The 15,378-nt window shown below is 40.0% G+C and overlaps 1 protein-coding gene across 1 annotated transcript in view; it reads left to right on the forward strand.

The window, feature by feature from the left end:
* Positions 1–15,153, forward strand: part of LOC307253791 (cadherin-2-like) — a gene marked incomplete at its 3' end in the record, with an annotated part of 220,383 nt that extends 205,230 nt beyond the window's left edge. The window contains exons 15-16 of the mRNA XM_080031959.1: positions 2,174–2,335; positions 14,947–15,153. Of these exons, the coding sequence (XP_079888085.1) occupies positions 2,174–2,335; positions 14,947–15,153 (369 nt within the window). The remainder of the gene's footprint in view (positions 1–2,173; positions 2,336–14,946) is intronic.
* Positions 15,154–15,378: the final 225 nt, after the last annotated feature.

Consider the following 15,378-nt stretch of genomic DNA (forward strand, 5'->3'; position numbering starts at 1 on the left):
TTTAGGAAGCGGGGTTAAGAAGCATAGGCTGCATAAAACTGAAATAAATAACTTGTGAAGGATATCTTCTTACGGAGCCCCTCTGGTGACATCCGAAAAAAAAAAAAAAACTGTTTGCCCGACTTAGTGATCTGTTTGCATGACTTAATCTGTGGCCACAGTTTAATAATTCGTGGGAACGAGATAATTATTTTGTGGCCACAGTTTAATAATTCGTGGGAACGAGTTACTTATGTTGTGGCCACGAATTAACAATTATAAAAGGAGTGTGTGCTGTGTTGTCTATCGTTGTAGTGTGTGTACTTCCGCCTGCACTGGATGCATGCGCACTCGTTGGTCATCAACGAGGTTGCAAAGTAGTAACTTCGGGCATATATCTCCAAATAAATGTTTTTATTCTTCCTACGTGTTGACGATCTGTATTCAGTCATTGCGCCGCGGCCGAAGTGACAGCTGTCTACTGAACCAGCTGATCGTATTTTAAGGCTAATTCAAATTTCAGTTGCAACATCTGCCTTTCATTACCCTACACAAATAAATACGAAAAATAGCCAAACGGAATAATGGATAAATAAAGCCAGCTCAACTAGGTAGGCTACAGGTTGTGAAGGTAACGGAAGTAGGCTATCCTGTAAACCCTGTTGGCTCACGCATACGCCCCCTTCAGTGAGGCAGAGGAAGCCTACTTACTGGTTGCCTCATTTCATGCCTTTTTCAGCGCGGTTTTATGTTAGATCAGCATTTTATTTTGTCATGAAATAAAATGGCATTAAATAGGCTATCATTGTAAATCATTCCGAGGTTAAAATAGAACGATATCTCTTCTATCTTGTCCATAGCCGATATGCGTCTAACCCCTGCTGCAACAATAGACAACCCAGCACGCACTCCTTTTATAATTGTTAATTCGTGGCCACAACATAAGTATCTCGTTCCCACGAATTATTAAACTGTGGCCACAAAATAAGTATCTCGTTCCCACGAATTATTAAACTGTGGCCACAAAATAATTATCTCGTTCCCACGAATTATTAAACTGTGGCCACAGATTATTAAGTCATGCAAACAGATCACTAAATCGGGCAAACAGTTTTTTTTTTTTTTTCGGATGTCACCAGAGGGGCTCCGTATCTTCTGCCTAAAAGTGGTGAATGATTATCTGAATCAAATATAAAGTGTTAAATGTCATACCTAAACAGGATTCATTATATAGATGAATAGGTTTTGATGAAGTAAAACACTGAACACGGTGGTTTTAAGTAGACATTTTTTTATCGATTTAGAAGTGTCTTTGGTAGTCTAGTGGTTAGAATTCCGCGCGCTCACCGCAGGAGCCCGGGTTCGCCGCTCAGCAGAAACCGTGAGAGAAGGGGATATTTCTTTATGAAGAAAAAGGTTGTAATTAAAGCATTGTGTTACAAGTTAGTTAATACAGGTTTAATAGGACCTAACTAATAAACTTAGATACTAGCTTTTCATTGAAGATCAGACTTTGGAAGTCGAGATCGCTTCATTAGCCACAATCATACGATGATCTGTCCAGCAGTCTGCACCCCTCATGGCACAGGTGATAATTACATCACTGATGTCACATCGTCTAACAATGACATAGTCAATCAGGTGCTAGTGTTTTGAGTGGGGGTGCATCCAAGAAGTTTTGTATTTGTTCTTTTGTTGGAAAAGTGTGTTGGTTATTGTTAAGTTGTGCTCAGAGCACAAAGTGAGTAGTCTCACCATTTGCATTAATCTGACCAATACCATGTTTGCCAAGTACTCCATCCCATACCCTGTTGTTCTGTCCCACTCAAGCATTAAAATCCCCAAGCAAAAGAATCTTATCAGTCTTAGGGATCCGACCAAGAACTTCGTCAAGGGACTGGTAAAACTTATCCTTGTCCGCATTCTCAGATGGGAGGGTTGGTGCATAAGCGCTAACAAGTGTGGCAAAACGATTTTTGACAAGGGGGATACGGAGGGTCATAAGCCTTTCACTAATGCCAACAGGTGTTTCAGTGAGTCTTGGCACCAACCTGTTCTTAATGGCTAAGCCCACACCATGCTGATGCTGACCACCTGAGGGGTAGCCTTTCCAAAATAATGTGGATGGGCTAGAGTCTTCCTTGACTCCCTGACACACCAACATGTTTCTATGTGCTTTTGCTTGTGTGTTTAGGACTATGATCTGAGTCAGCTGCAGCAGCCAGATGCCTTAGAGGCAGAGTGTGTGAAGGTGGGGATCAGACGTCTGGATGAGAGGCCACTCCATCACGACCACCAGTACCCCCTCCGCTCTGCTGCGCCACACCCAGGAGACATAGGGGACTTCATCCACGAAGTAAGACTGCACACTGGCTCTGTTTGGCTTTGTGTTGTTGAACAAATAAATATTGGATAGTCATGAATATAAGGGTGTGTTTCACCAATTTAAAAATCTGGTAACATTGTGTGTAAAATGTCAGTTTTCTTTTCAGTCCTGGTCGCAGTGGTGGAGTCAGACCCTAAACCTTTACTGCATGTCATCCCCCTCTCTCTCCATATTTCCACTCTGTACTGTCTCCTCTCAACAAAAAGGTTGAAATACCTAAAGAAAAAAAGAAAACAGCAATTGTGACCACAGCAGAGATGGGTGTCGGAAACATGCACTTCTCAGCACACAAGAAGTGATGAATGACAACTTGAATGAAATAGGAACTGTATGTTTGACAAGCAAATACTTATTAATATTTAGCAAATACTGTGTCCAACAGTGTTTGCATTTTCTGGCTGGATTTGCCAACGTTAGATATCTTGCTTCTCTCATCTCTTTTCTATCCTCTGGTATAAAGCATTAAAGACAGACAGGATGTATGATGTTTACCTCATCACACTACAGGGTTAAGAGCAGTGTTAGGATGAACATTCAAAAATGTGGAATACTTATTAATGAAGAATGCCATGCATATTTATCTAACAGAGTGGTATAAACAGAAACCACGTCACAAAATGTTCATTTGTAAAGTTTTAGTACTGTATCCACTAAGGAATTTGCACTAAGTAAAAACTGCCGCTAACACGCCCACAAAGTTTGGCAGCTGGGCGCAGTTTCCCCTCGTTTTGCGTTTTACTGTTTTTTCCTATAAAAGTATACAACCCACTTCCTGTAAATTTCCCCCATTGTATAACTTGCATGAATTTTTTACACACTTTTTCTATGCGGTATCTCCGCCACTAAAATGGCCTGTTGCAATTGGCGCTGGTCTTTGAGGATAAGGTGCTATTTGCATCAAGGCTTATTTGCATAGGAATGGAGCAGTTTTGCACTGGATTTTAAATATTCCCTCATTTAAATACATTCAAATGGGCCAGGCGCACCTTTGGCCCTGCTCCACAGGGCAGTTTCAGTGCAGTCCTTGCATTTCCATCTGTGCTAGTGCTCTGTGGATAGGGTGATATTTTTTCTCTCATTTGCATCAGCTGCAAAAGCGGAGCAATCCTTTAGTGCAGTGGTTCTCAATTATTTTCTGTCATGCCTCCTCTAGGGGACAGAATTTTTCTCGCGCCCCTCCCCCCTAAATTGAAATACTGTTGAGAACCTGCTAATATTTATTTATTTATCTGTACAAAACCACCGTATAAGTTTCTGGCACGAGCATTCTGCATACAATCACCTTATTATCAAAGTAGATGTTAGATTATAAAATTAGCTGAGATAACTTCTGCAGCAACTTTTAAAAAATCGAAGTTCAGTTTATTAGCTCAATTTGTAACATTTAAACAAGACTACTCAGTCTGTGTGTGAAGGCAGAGGGAGGCTGCAACCAAAAAAAAAATATATATTATTTTTTTTTTAACTGGGCCGCTGATCTTTGATGGCCCAAAACACTTTATTTAAAAAAAAATGTACTGGCTAATGATAGGCACCTAATTTTCGTGTGTGTGTGTGTGGGGGGGGGGGGGTTGTACTGATATCAGGGCCTTTCATTCGTCAGTAATTTTTTTATTTTTTTTTAATATTGTTCGGGGCTACGAAGATCAGGGGCCTATATTGAGCCATTGAAAAATATAAACAAAGGAAAAAAATTCCAGCAGCTGACTGAATTTTTTAAACATGCACATTTTTTCTTTCTGCTTTTTGGTAATTCTGTGTCTCAAAATTTGTCCAGAAAATAGTACTAAATGTACAAAGTAACGATTTGGTCATTCATCAATAGAAACATTGTGTTGTTATCTGGCTCAAAGAGGGACAAGTCACTCATACGTTTTGGACTCTAGACAAACATAGCTTTTACATGTTTGTATTGTAAGACCGCCTGTCAGGGGGCCCATCTTCTATATACTTCCTGTATAGGGGCCCAGAATTTGGTGCAACACCCCTGGCTGTCACTCAAGAGGCAGCACCCCCAAATATTTCATACATTTTAACCTCCAATAGAATAAAAACTAGCCTGATAGAAAATGATTTTCCCCCCTCAGTGTTGTCATGGAGACATGACCTAAACATACAGTTCATGCATTGCTTTTCCTTCCGAGATTGCGCTAATGTTGTGTTATACAGTTAAGGGAAACACATATTCTATTCTTCCTCCATCTCTCTCCCTACTGAGCTTGGTGCCGTATTTAGTTGGCCTCTCTCTGACAACGTCATGTAGCCTACAGGTGGTATTACACCGGTTGTGCTTTGAAAGGTCAGCGGCAAACTAGGTCAAAGTTCAAATAATTTGATGATTTATTTAATTGAGTGTTAAATTTGTATCTTAACAATTGTTGACAGTATATATAACTTGTATATCTGAATGTCAGTATTTGCTGACAACATATATATTGCAGTTTAAAATACTTGTGCAAAAAATATATATATACATATTTCGAATACTGAATTGAGCTTTGAATACTAATTTAACAAACAAGTATTCGAATACTCGAATAATTTGGGCCAGCCCTAGTGCCATCCTCACTAAATTATAGACTATTTAGCATTAGTTAAGGATTAGTAAATGCTTGATTCATCATAATTCAAAAAGCATTATTCCTACTTTATAAATGATGGATTCACTATTTCTGAATCAAGTATATATTATTTAAAAGCAAGTTATATATGATTTATTAATGGTTCATAAGATCATTCAGAAAGTGTCACTAAATGATAAATACACTATTTACATGTACATTATGATTGCATATACTGATCTATTCATGTAGTAATGGGTAGAGAGTGTGTTTATAGATGTTTTATAAACACGTATTATTACTAGAGCTGTCAAGCGATTAAAAAAAAATCTGTGATTCTAAATCACAATCTAAATTGTTCGCATACTTATATGACACGTTAATGCCTGTTTATAAACAACTGTAGGCCTATAGGCTACCGTTCGTTTCTCTCTCTCTCCCCCCATCTCTCGTAACTTCTGTCTCCTCCCCTCAATCAGGTTTCTACATGAAATACATTTAGGAACCACTAGCGCCGGAAAAAAAACACAAAAAAACAAGCAGGCTAAATGACGCACACACACACAAAGGAGGAAAAAAGACAGGCATATGCTAGGAAGAGTGAGAGTGGGCGGGTGTCCTTTTGCGGGAGATGATAGCAGCTAGCAAACAAAAGTGAGACACGGAGGAAGATTGAGAGATAGGCCTACTGTTTTTAACCTACATTGTTAATTAGGAACCCACTAAATCAAAAATGCACAGACACTGCAGGAGAATAACATAAGACGTATTCCTACCTTCATGCTTATTTGCCCGGAGCAGCCCATAACACATCCATAGAGCCCTCGGCCCCTTTCCCCTGCTTCTTTCTTTACTCTTTAATCCCGTGCGGGCCGTGTCCGCAAGCTACAGGTGCAGCTCCGCTATCGTCTCACCTCTTTTGCACCGGGTCAAAGGGCAATATAGAAGTGCGATGAATCTGCGTTTTTTTTTAACCGCGTTAATTTTTCTGTGATTAATTAATCGAAATTAACGTATTAATTTGACAGCCCTAATTATTACTAAATTAATAACTCAGGTAGTTATTTAAAGTGAGGACAACAATATCTTATAAGCATTCACAAATGAGATGTAAAGGCTGGCAATACCTGAAGACTCAAAATGATCAGTAATCTTCTTAATCCTCTGAGGTCAACAAACGCTCTAGAGCGTTAATCACGTCCGAGCCGACGCAGCATAAAAACTTCAGTCAGGGCAACGAAGTAATACGAAGCTGGACGAAAAGAGACAAAGAGTGACAGCCAGAGTCCGTCTATGCCACAGACGAGGCTAGCTAGCTAGCTAGCAAACAAAAGTGACAGACACCCGGTGGAAGGTTAAGAGATACTGAAGGTTTTGAAGATAGCCTTCTGAGAATAGTTTAGTAATATTGAAGATAACTTTGAACGTGAGTCAAGCATTGAGCTTGTTCTTTGACATGAAGGAGGGGGACAGTTCATCCTTAGAGTCAAAGAGTGACTATGTAGGCTACATAAAGCCATTGTTGACTGACTGAAGCACTGAGTATACACACAGCAGCCAGCCTTCATAACATGTAGCCTACAGACACAGTAATAATCTTTACTTTATCTATACATCTCATATACAGTGGTGGCCAAAATTATTAGAACACTTAGCACATTTAAGAGGTTTCAGTTGTTTCAGTTGAATTGGCCATTAAAATACCCATTAAAGGAATAAAATATCTACAAAGTCATCATTATGCTCGATAAAACATAGAATAGAGCCAGCATTAGAAGTCATTTTTCTTACAAAAAAAAATGTTAGGCCTATTACACACAAGCACTGTAAAGTACATTATAGACCAGCATGAAGCCACCAATTCACACCAGAACCAAAAGGGGAGATGTAAAAGAATAAACTTTCAGAAAGACAAGTGAAGCAACCGAGGAATGACCTCACGAGAATTGTGACGAGGTCAACACCACAATGAACTATGGTTAGGGATGGGAATCGAGAACCGGTTCTTGTTCAGAACCGGTGCCTAGTGAACCAATTCCTTGGAATCGTTAACATGCTGTCAAGGCAGAAGCGCTCTAAATGTTGGTTGTAATTCAAGCTAAAGGCGACTATAAGGCAACAATTGTAAAGTTTCCATTTCGTCAAACGACACACGCACAAGCAAGCGTGCAGACTGCAATCCTGACGGTTAAACGTTTAAACGTCCGCTGTCTTACTAGTAGGGCTGCTCGATTATGGCAAAAATGATAATCACGGTTATTTTGATTGATATTGTAATCACGATTATTAAGGACGATTATTCGTTGTAGGGATGCACCAAAATGAAAATTCAGCCAATTCTTTCAACATTACATAAACAAAACTCCCAATTGTGCTCCTCAAACATAGCCTACAACTAAAAAGCTATACAAAATAAATAATCAGTAAAACCTTCGAATCTAAGAGTAAAATTAATATTTTACTAGGGATGTGATTGTGAACCATTCATTGATTTGTACTTCGACTTAAAAGAGGAGGTAGGCTATGAATCTACAAAAAGATCGACTTATTGCCTTCTTTTTTTTTGCAGTGCACGTTGAGTTGCAGTAAAAAAAACTACACCACAGCTGACAACGTAATGTTCAGACTTCAGAATTTGCATCAGAGCGCTGATCATAAAAATTAGACGCTTTATTTAAACGAAGTCCATGCTTAGGTGCTGGTTGTAACTTTTCGTCTGTAGGCTGAAACTAACGGAGGGGGTGCGTCTCACTGTATATTTGCTCTTGTCGCGCAGATAGTTTGCCGACATGGCACAATATATTCAGGCTCGAGAAATGCAATCAGAAAGCGGAAGCCTTTCCCCTCAACAACGTTAACGTGCAGGAATCCCCGACTATCATTTTACCCGTAAAGCCACAGAGCTTTTCTGCGCGGCGGCTCACACCTGCAAGTTCTCACAGTGAATGACACCGTTACCCACCGCCATCACAGTCTCACTCACATCATGTTTCACCGAGTGAAACGCTGCTTCAATCGCACAAGGCTTTTGTGTTTCGGTGTAACATCCTGGACGAGCGTTTTAACTTTATGCTGAATAAACAATTGCACTGGAATCGCTGAAAGCCACAGTGTTCGGGCGCGGGCGGGGCGGAGCACAGGTGGAGACAGAAGGGTGCGCTGCATCTACTATACTACACATGACCCGGCATGCCGCACAATAACCGTTTTATTACGATTATCTTGTTTTCATGATCGAGGGAAGCCAAAATTGTAACCGAAATCGAAATTCAATTAATCGCCCAGCCCTACTTACTAGTCGTCACCAGAATTGCCCATCACTTGGATTTGAACATGAAATGTATGAGAATGAACGTGTGTGTAGGCCTAGGTGTGGGCTGATAAAAGAGGGAGATACATAAAAAGGCGAGAGCAGCATAGAGCAAAGCAAAAAGGATTTCTTGACCGCTGCCTTAAGGCCTGCTGTTTACTCTCGTTCATCAGCTGTTGTCGTGACTTATTTTGCTGTTTATTAAAATAATCACGCTGGTTCGGGATTGTGGCTTTTTCATTACACGCTCGCCCCTTTGGTTCCAAAAATAAAGGCTTGAGATCGTCCGTCAGTTTTCAGTATTTATTAAACAAAGGCAAAAGATAACATGGATCATCGAGGTAAGCTTTTTCCACTAAATTAAACAAAAGAGCTGTCACTGAGCGGTCAAAAAACTGCGCCGCTTCCCGTTCCTCTAATTAACTTCTGGCTTCTCTCCTAAATACACATAGGTGTGCACCGTGCGCTCATCAAGCCAACTACGGCAGCCCCAGCATGTCAAAAGCAAATAGTTAATTTCTAAATGTAAACAAACAAATAACTCAAATAACCATACTGAATTAATCTTGCATATTAACCATTAATCAAATATAACATTGCCTTTACGCACGGAGGTGGAGACGAACCCAAAACAACAAACTGAGAAAGTTAAATTTTCTAAATATTATGTCTAAGTGAAATAAAAACTGGCATGTTATATAGGTTAAGTGTTACTGAAACAAAAGATACAAAACACAGTGTCATGGTTGACAGAACTTTGAGGAATTTGGGGAAAACGTCTATGTATACAGCTGCTATTTGTTCATAACATTTGTATTTAGGTGGATGCCACCTCAATCAAACTTTTATATTACCATAATTGCATCCCATGTACATTGCATTCCAAATTATAAGGCAAATTAGATTTTCCCAGATTTTCCTAAATAGTCGATGCAAATCACAGTCAGTATAATTTTCAAGTCATCAAACGTTAGAGTATATTTCAAATTTTATTGAACAAACTCCCAATAATAAAAATATTTTTTTCAAAAAAAAAAAACTCCAAATGCACTGTTCCAAATCTTATGCACAACAGAGTTTCAAAACATGTTATAGGTTGTAAACAACTAAAAATGGTCATTTGTTGAATTTGCAGCATTAGGAGGTCATATTTAGTGAAATCAAAAGCTATTTCAATCAAAAACATCTTAACAGGCCAAGTTACATGTTGACATAGGACCCCTTCTTTGTTATCACCTTCACAATTCTTGCATCCATTGAACTTGTGAGTTCTTGGAGAGTTTCTGCTTGAATATCTTTGCAGGATGCCAGACTAGCCTCCCATAGCTGCTGTTTTGATGTGAACTGCCTCCCAACCTCATAGATGTTTTGCCTGAGGATGCTCCAAAGGTTCTCAATAGGGTTGAGGTCAGGGGAAGATGGGGGCCACACCATGAGTTTCTCTCCTTTTATGCCCAAAGCAGCCAGTGACACAGAGGTATTATTTGCAGCATGAGATGGTGCATTGTCATTAGGGCTGTCAAATTAACGCGTTAATTTCGATTAATTAATCACAGAAAAATTAACGCGATTAAAAAAATTAACGCAGATTAATCGCACTTCTATAATGCCCTTTGACCCGGTGCAAAAGTGGTGCGGAGCTGTACCTATAGCTGGCGCGCGGGTAAAAGGGAGAATAAAGAGAGAAGCAGGGGAAAGGGGCCGACTCGAGGGCTCTATGGACGGTTTATGGGATCCTTCGGCAAATAAGCATGAAGGTAGGAAGACATCTTACTTAATTCTCCGCAGTGTCTGTGCATTATTGATTTAGTGGGTGCAACAATGTAGGCTAGGTTCAAAACAGTAGGCCTATCTCTCAATCTTCCTCAAATTTTGTTTGCTAGCTGTCTCGCATAAACCACCCGCCCGTGTGTGTGTGTCTCAATATGTTTGCCTATGAATAGGCTACGAAATGGTGGCAGTGCAGTGCTGTCTGTTGTGGGAGATGGAAAGTCGTCATTTAGTCTGCTTGTTTTTTTGAGAAAATTTGGCGCTAGTTCATGTATAAAGCTGGCTGAGGGGAGGAGACAAAAGTTACGAGAGACGGAGAGCGAGCGCGTGCGAGAGAGAAACAAACTGTAGTAGGCTATACAGCTGTTTATAAACAGGTATAAAAGTGTCATATAAGTATGCGATTAATTTAGATTAATTAATCACAGAGCCTGTAATTAATTAGATAAAAAAATTTAATCGCTTGACAGCCCTAATTGTCATGCATGAAGATGATTTTACTACGGAAGGCACTGTCCTTCTTTTTGTACCACGGAAGAAAGTGGTGAGTCAGAAACTCTACATACTTTGCCGAGGTCATTTTCACACCGTCAGGGACCCTGAAGGTGCCAACCAGCTCTCTCCCCATGATTCCGGCCCAAGTGGCCAGTCACCAACCATCCACTACTCCAACCATCCGACCATCCAGGGTTGCACGGCACTCATCAGTAAACAAGACTGTTTGAAGATGAGTTTTCATGTATTCCTGAGCCCACTGCAACTGTTTCAGCTTGTGATCATTGTTTAGGGGTGGCCTAATAATAGGTTTATGCACAACTGCAAACTTCTGGATCCTACACCTTGAGGTTTGCGGGACTCCAGAGGCACCAGAAGCTTCAAATACCTGTCTGCTGCTTTGTGATGGCATTTTAGCAGCTGCTCTCCTATTCTGATGAATTTGTCTGGCAGAAACCTTCCTCATATTACCTTTATCCGAACGAACCCGTTTGTGCTCTGAATCAGCCACAAATCTCTTCACAGTACGATGATCACACTTAAGTTTTCGTGAAATATCTAATGTTTTCATACCTTATCCAAGGTATTGCACTATTTGATGCTTTTAGGCAGCAGAGAGATCCTTTTTCTTTCCCATATTACTTGAAACCTGTGGCCTGCTTAATCATGTGGAACGTCCTTGTTAAGTAGATTTCCTTTGATTGGGCTTACTTAGCAAACTGATTATCACAGGTGTCAATGATCCAAAGCGCCCTGAGACACAATACCATCCATGAGTTTAAATAAAATACAAAAAATTAAATGTTTATGACACTTAATTTCAATTTGCATAATAATTTGTGACAGACTGTATTTTTTTTAGCTTTCAAAAAATTTCTTAAATGAAATAGTAAAAATAATACATTTTCGAAATCCGTTTTTAAGTTAATTGTGTGGTTTTGTGTGGTCCAATATGATCATTAGGTATGTCAAAATTAAATAAAAAACTATGAGGTTATATAGGTGAGCATGTACCGAACAAAAAGATACCAAACATTGGCATGATTTAATCTAGTTTGGTAAGGATGAATCAGAAGTATGCAAAAACCGCCAAAATAGCCCTGGGCCTCAGAAAAACAGACACAACACCAGGGGCAGGGCTGTACACTTATTTTTTTAGGTGGTAGCACTGGTGCTAGCAAGCAAAAAAATTCAGTAGCACAAAAATTAATTTGGTAGCACACAAAGTATGATCGAAAATTTGTATAACCTTAACCCTTGCATTTCACAGTAATTACCTTTGAGCCTGTCATCTTCCTTTGAGATTCTCAATTAATATTATATCCTGGTGTGTGCAGTAATAATTGTAGAAGAATGAATAGGGGTGCACTGATTGCAATTTAGACAAAATAATCTAACCTGCCAATTGCTATTTTTTGCTGATTCAGAATTATTTTTCCCCATAAAAATATAAAAATAATATCTATCTATATATGTTTTGTATATACATATAATTATTATATTAATAATAATATTTTTTTTAGAAAATGTCCTTCTGTTAATTAAAACCAAACTTTAAAACATTAAACATAGCCTATTAAATAAATAAGTATACATATTGGTACAATTTAGAATAAATTAAATAGTTTGTTGTGAATGTGTTGGAAGTTGTTCTTCAGTGGCTTATTTCAAACTTTGTTTTTAGACTACTGTTGACTTTTCTCTGCAGCTGAATGAGTTGCCTTTCTAGCTAGAGCACTGCAGGGCTGTGAAGCGCTAACTTCCTGTTCTTACCGGCTTCAAAATAAAAGTAAACTCACGTTTGGCTAGTAACAGGCTTTTAACGTGAAGGCGCACAGGAAATGTTCTGTTTGCACACGCGCTAACTTAACTGCGGCAATCTCCTTCCGGTTGTTACCGTTGGTGAAGTTTTACGGTAGAATCGCTGCACGAGGACACATATCTTTCACCAGCCAAAGTGAAGGGTGGACTCAATAACTTACTTGCCTAGAGTAAGTTGCCTAAAGACTGCATTTACCCCCATTTGGAGTGTTAATGTAGAGCCCTCTAAGCCCTCTCCTCTGTGTTTCAAAGACAGCCTCTCCTCATTATCAACTAGCACTAGTGCGAATGGACTTGTATTCATCATCGCACGTGATCAATTTCAGTAGCAAATGCGATCAAAACTGTCGCACTGTACAGCCCTGACCAGGGGCCTCATTTATAAAGCTTGCTGCACACAAAAACCTTGCGTAGACAGGCAGAATGTGCGGTGGCAAACCGGTGGTATTTATAAAAGAATTCTTTGCGGAGAAGTGTGCGTATTCCCACGCCAACTTTTGACCATGCATAGAGCTTCCGCAAGGTTTTCCTGACTCGGGGAATCAGCGACACTCAATGGTAACACCACGAAATAAAGCTCTGTCATCGGAAAAACACACATATCCTTGTGAAATGCATGGCACCCAATATATTTAATCAGTTATATGTGCGTACCTATTGTTGCGAATATAGGCTACTGTTGACTATGGCATGCAGTAATGATGTAGGTTGATTTACTTATCAAGTAGGTCTATACATGTTTTGGTTATATTTTTCAATTGAATCTTATAGTTCTACTCTATAATAATATCATATACGTCAGGAGGTGTGTCCGTGAGTGGCCAGCGGGAGAGAAAATAGTCTATATTTTAGGCTGTGTGTAAAAAGTAGTTTTGTACAAAGTTAAGGCCAAACACATTAATTAAAACTATATATTTCGTTAGATAAAATCATGTTATGAATTTAGCTAATTGTTTTATGCATCTCTTTCCCATAACAACTAACCCTGGAAGTTTAAACTATAATCTGACGTTGTTGGAAATGTGTTGATCTCACGGAAGGGAAACAATGCTTTGGAATAGACTATAGGCTAATGCATTATTTCACTTCTCACAACACATTTTATATAGGCCTACATGTAGTCCTACAGGTTCGCTAATATGTGATATTTCATACAGTACAAAGTTGGGCAAAACAGCTTAACAAAGACTATAACGACTGTGCCAATCATGATATGTGATCAGCGCGTGTGTGTGTTTGTGTGACAGTTACAGCGACACATGGCACAGGCTTTCTTCCTTCCCAGTCGCTTTCTTTGCGGCCGGTTGCCTCCCTTTTTTCCTCTTGTCAGTCAAAATGCTTATTAAGTGCGTCATCATATTCAGGAGCTATTTAGCATTCGCCATGTATGGTAGATTGTGGGATGAAACTGGGAGGTGAAGTGGGATGACATGGGGTGGAGATCGTCCGCACAATTCACCGCAGGTGGGTATTTATAAAGGGAAGATTGCATGCAACTGTGCGCCGCACAGTTTTATAAATCTCAGCTTTTTTTTTGCGCAGCACATTGTTGGCTTTGTGCGAACGCAATGTTTTGGGAACACCTTTATAAATGAGGCCCCTGGTGATATACAATATATGTGGAGGCATCTCGGGCATGAACAGTCTCATTATTGATGCAGCCATTGGCTTTTAGCTTTCTCTGTGCTAGCTGCTTCCATGTTGTGTGTGTGTGTGTGTGTGTGTGTGTGTGTGTGTGTGTGTGTGTGTGTGTGTGTGTGTGTGTGTGTGTGTGTGTGTGTGTGTGTGTGTGTGTGTGTGAGAGTCAGTCAGTCAGTCGGTCGGGCATGCATTGAGTTTCAGAGTGACAAGACAACAGACGTGGCACAAAAAACATTTCCACAGCTTAGATTTACTGCCTACTTTTCAACAATTATAAATAATATATATAAAAAAGATAAGTAGTATTTAGCTAAAATGGTATTTTCATTCAACCTTTTTGCAGTTCAAATAACTATGTACTGTATGTGGGTCCAAAATACTTGTGTGTGTGTGTGTGCTTGTGTTGTGTGTGTGTGTCTGTGTGTGTATAGTAGGGGGCTGGTGGTTTTAAATTCAGGCCACGCTCAGTAATCTGCTGAATCTTGGAGGCAGCATCTGTCCAGCCTGACCCAAATCCTCCTCTCTTCTATATTCCTGCATAATCCCTCCTACTCCACTACTGCCTACTGTCCATCTCACGCTGTGGGGATGCTTTTCTTCAGCAGGGACAGGGAAGCTGTTCAGTGTTGATGGGAAGATGGATTGAGCCAATTAGAGGGTAGAAAACCTGTTTGTCAGTTTGAGCGCGTCCAGCAGCAAAAATACAGTGAAAAGTAAACGTTTCATATCGTAGGTTACAAGCCACATTACTTTGCATTGATATTTTAACCATAATAAACAACAGTAATTTGATGTTTTTTTTGTTTGTTTTTTTATAGATGTTTGTTTATTATTTTTAACCCCATATACTGTAGATCAGGCAATAGTTTTATCCTCTTTCTTTCTCTCTATCTCTCTCTCTCTCGCAGTCTTTATTAGCCTACAGATTTTAATGACGCACAGTTGTTCTTTGCTAAAGAGTCTTTTTCTCTCTCTGCCTTCAGGGCCTTCAGGCAGCAGACAACGACCCAACGGCCCCGCCCTATGACTCCCTGCTGGTGTTCGACTATGAGGGCAGTGGCTCCAGTGCCGGCTCCCTCAGCTCGCTGCACTCTGCCTCCAGTAGTGGAGACCAGGACTATGACTACCTGGGGGAATGGGGGCCACGCTTCCGTAAGCTAGCCGACATGTACGGCGAAGGGGAAGACTAGCAACTTGAACCTTTCCCCCCCACCCTTACTCAAAGGCTCAGGTGGTGGGTGGAGTTAAGGAGAAAGAGGATATGGGGTTATACGGGGGTATGGATTGGCACTTCTGTGTTAAAACAGGACAACTTGTAAAGACACTTGTTGCCCCATTGACAGCCGTTGATGACATCAGGAACTATTCTGACTCCTTGGTCTGGCACCGGCTAGTATTCAGTCTACTGGACAATA

Source organism: Ammodytes marinus (genome assembly GCF_949987685.1).
Source record: "Ammodytes marinus genome assembly, chromosome: 8".
Taxonomy (NCBI): domain Eukaryota; kingdom Metazoa; phylum Chordata; class Actinopteri; order Uranoscopiformes; family Ammodytidae; genus Ammodytes; species Ammodytes marinus.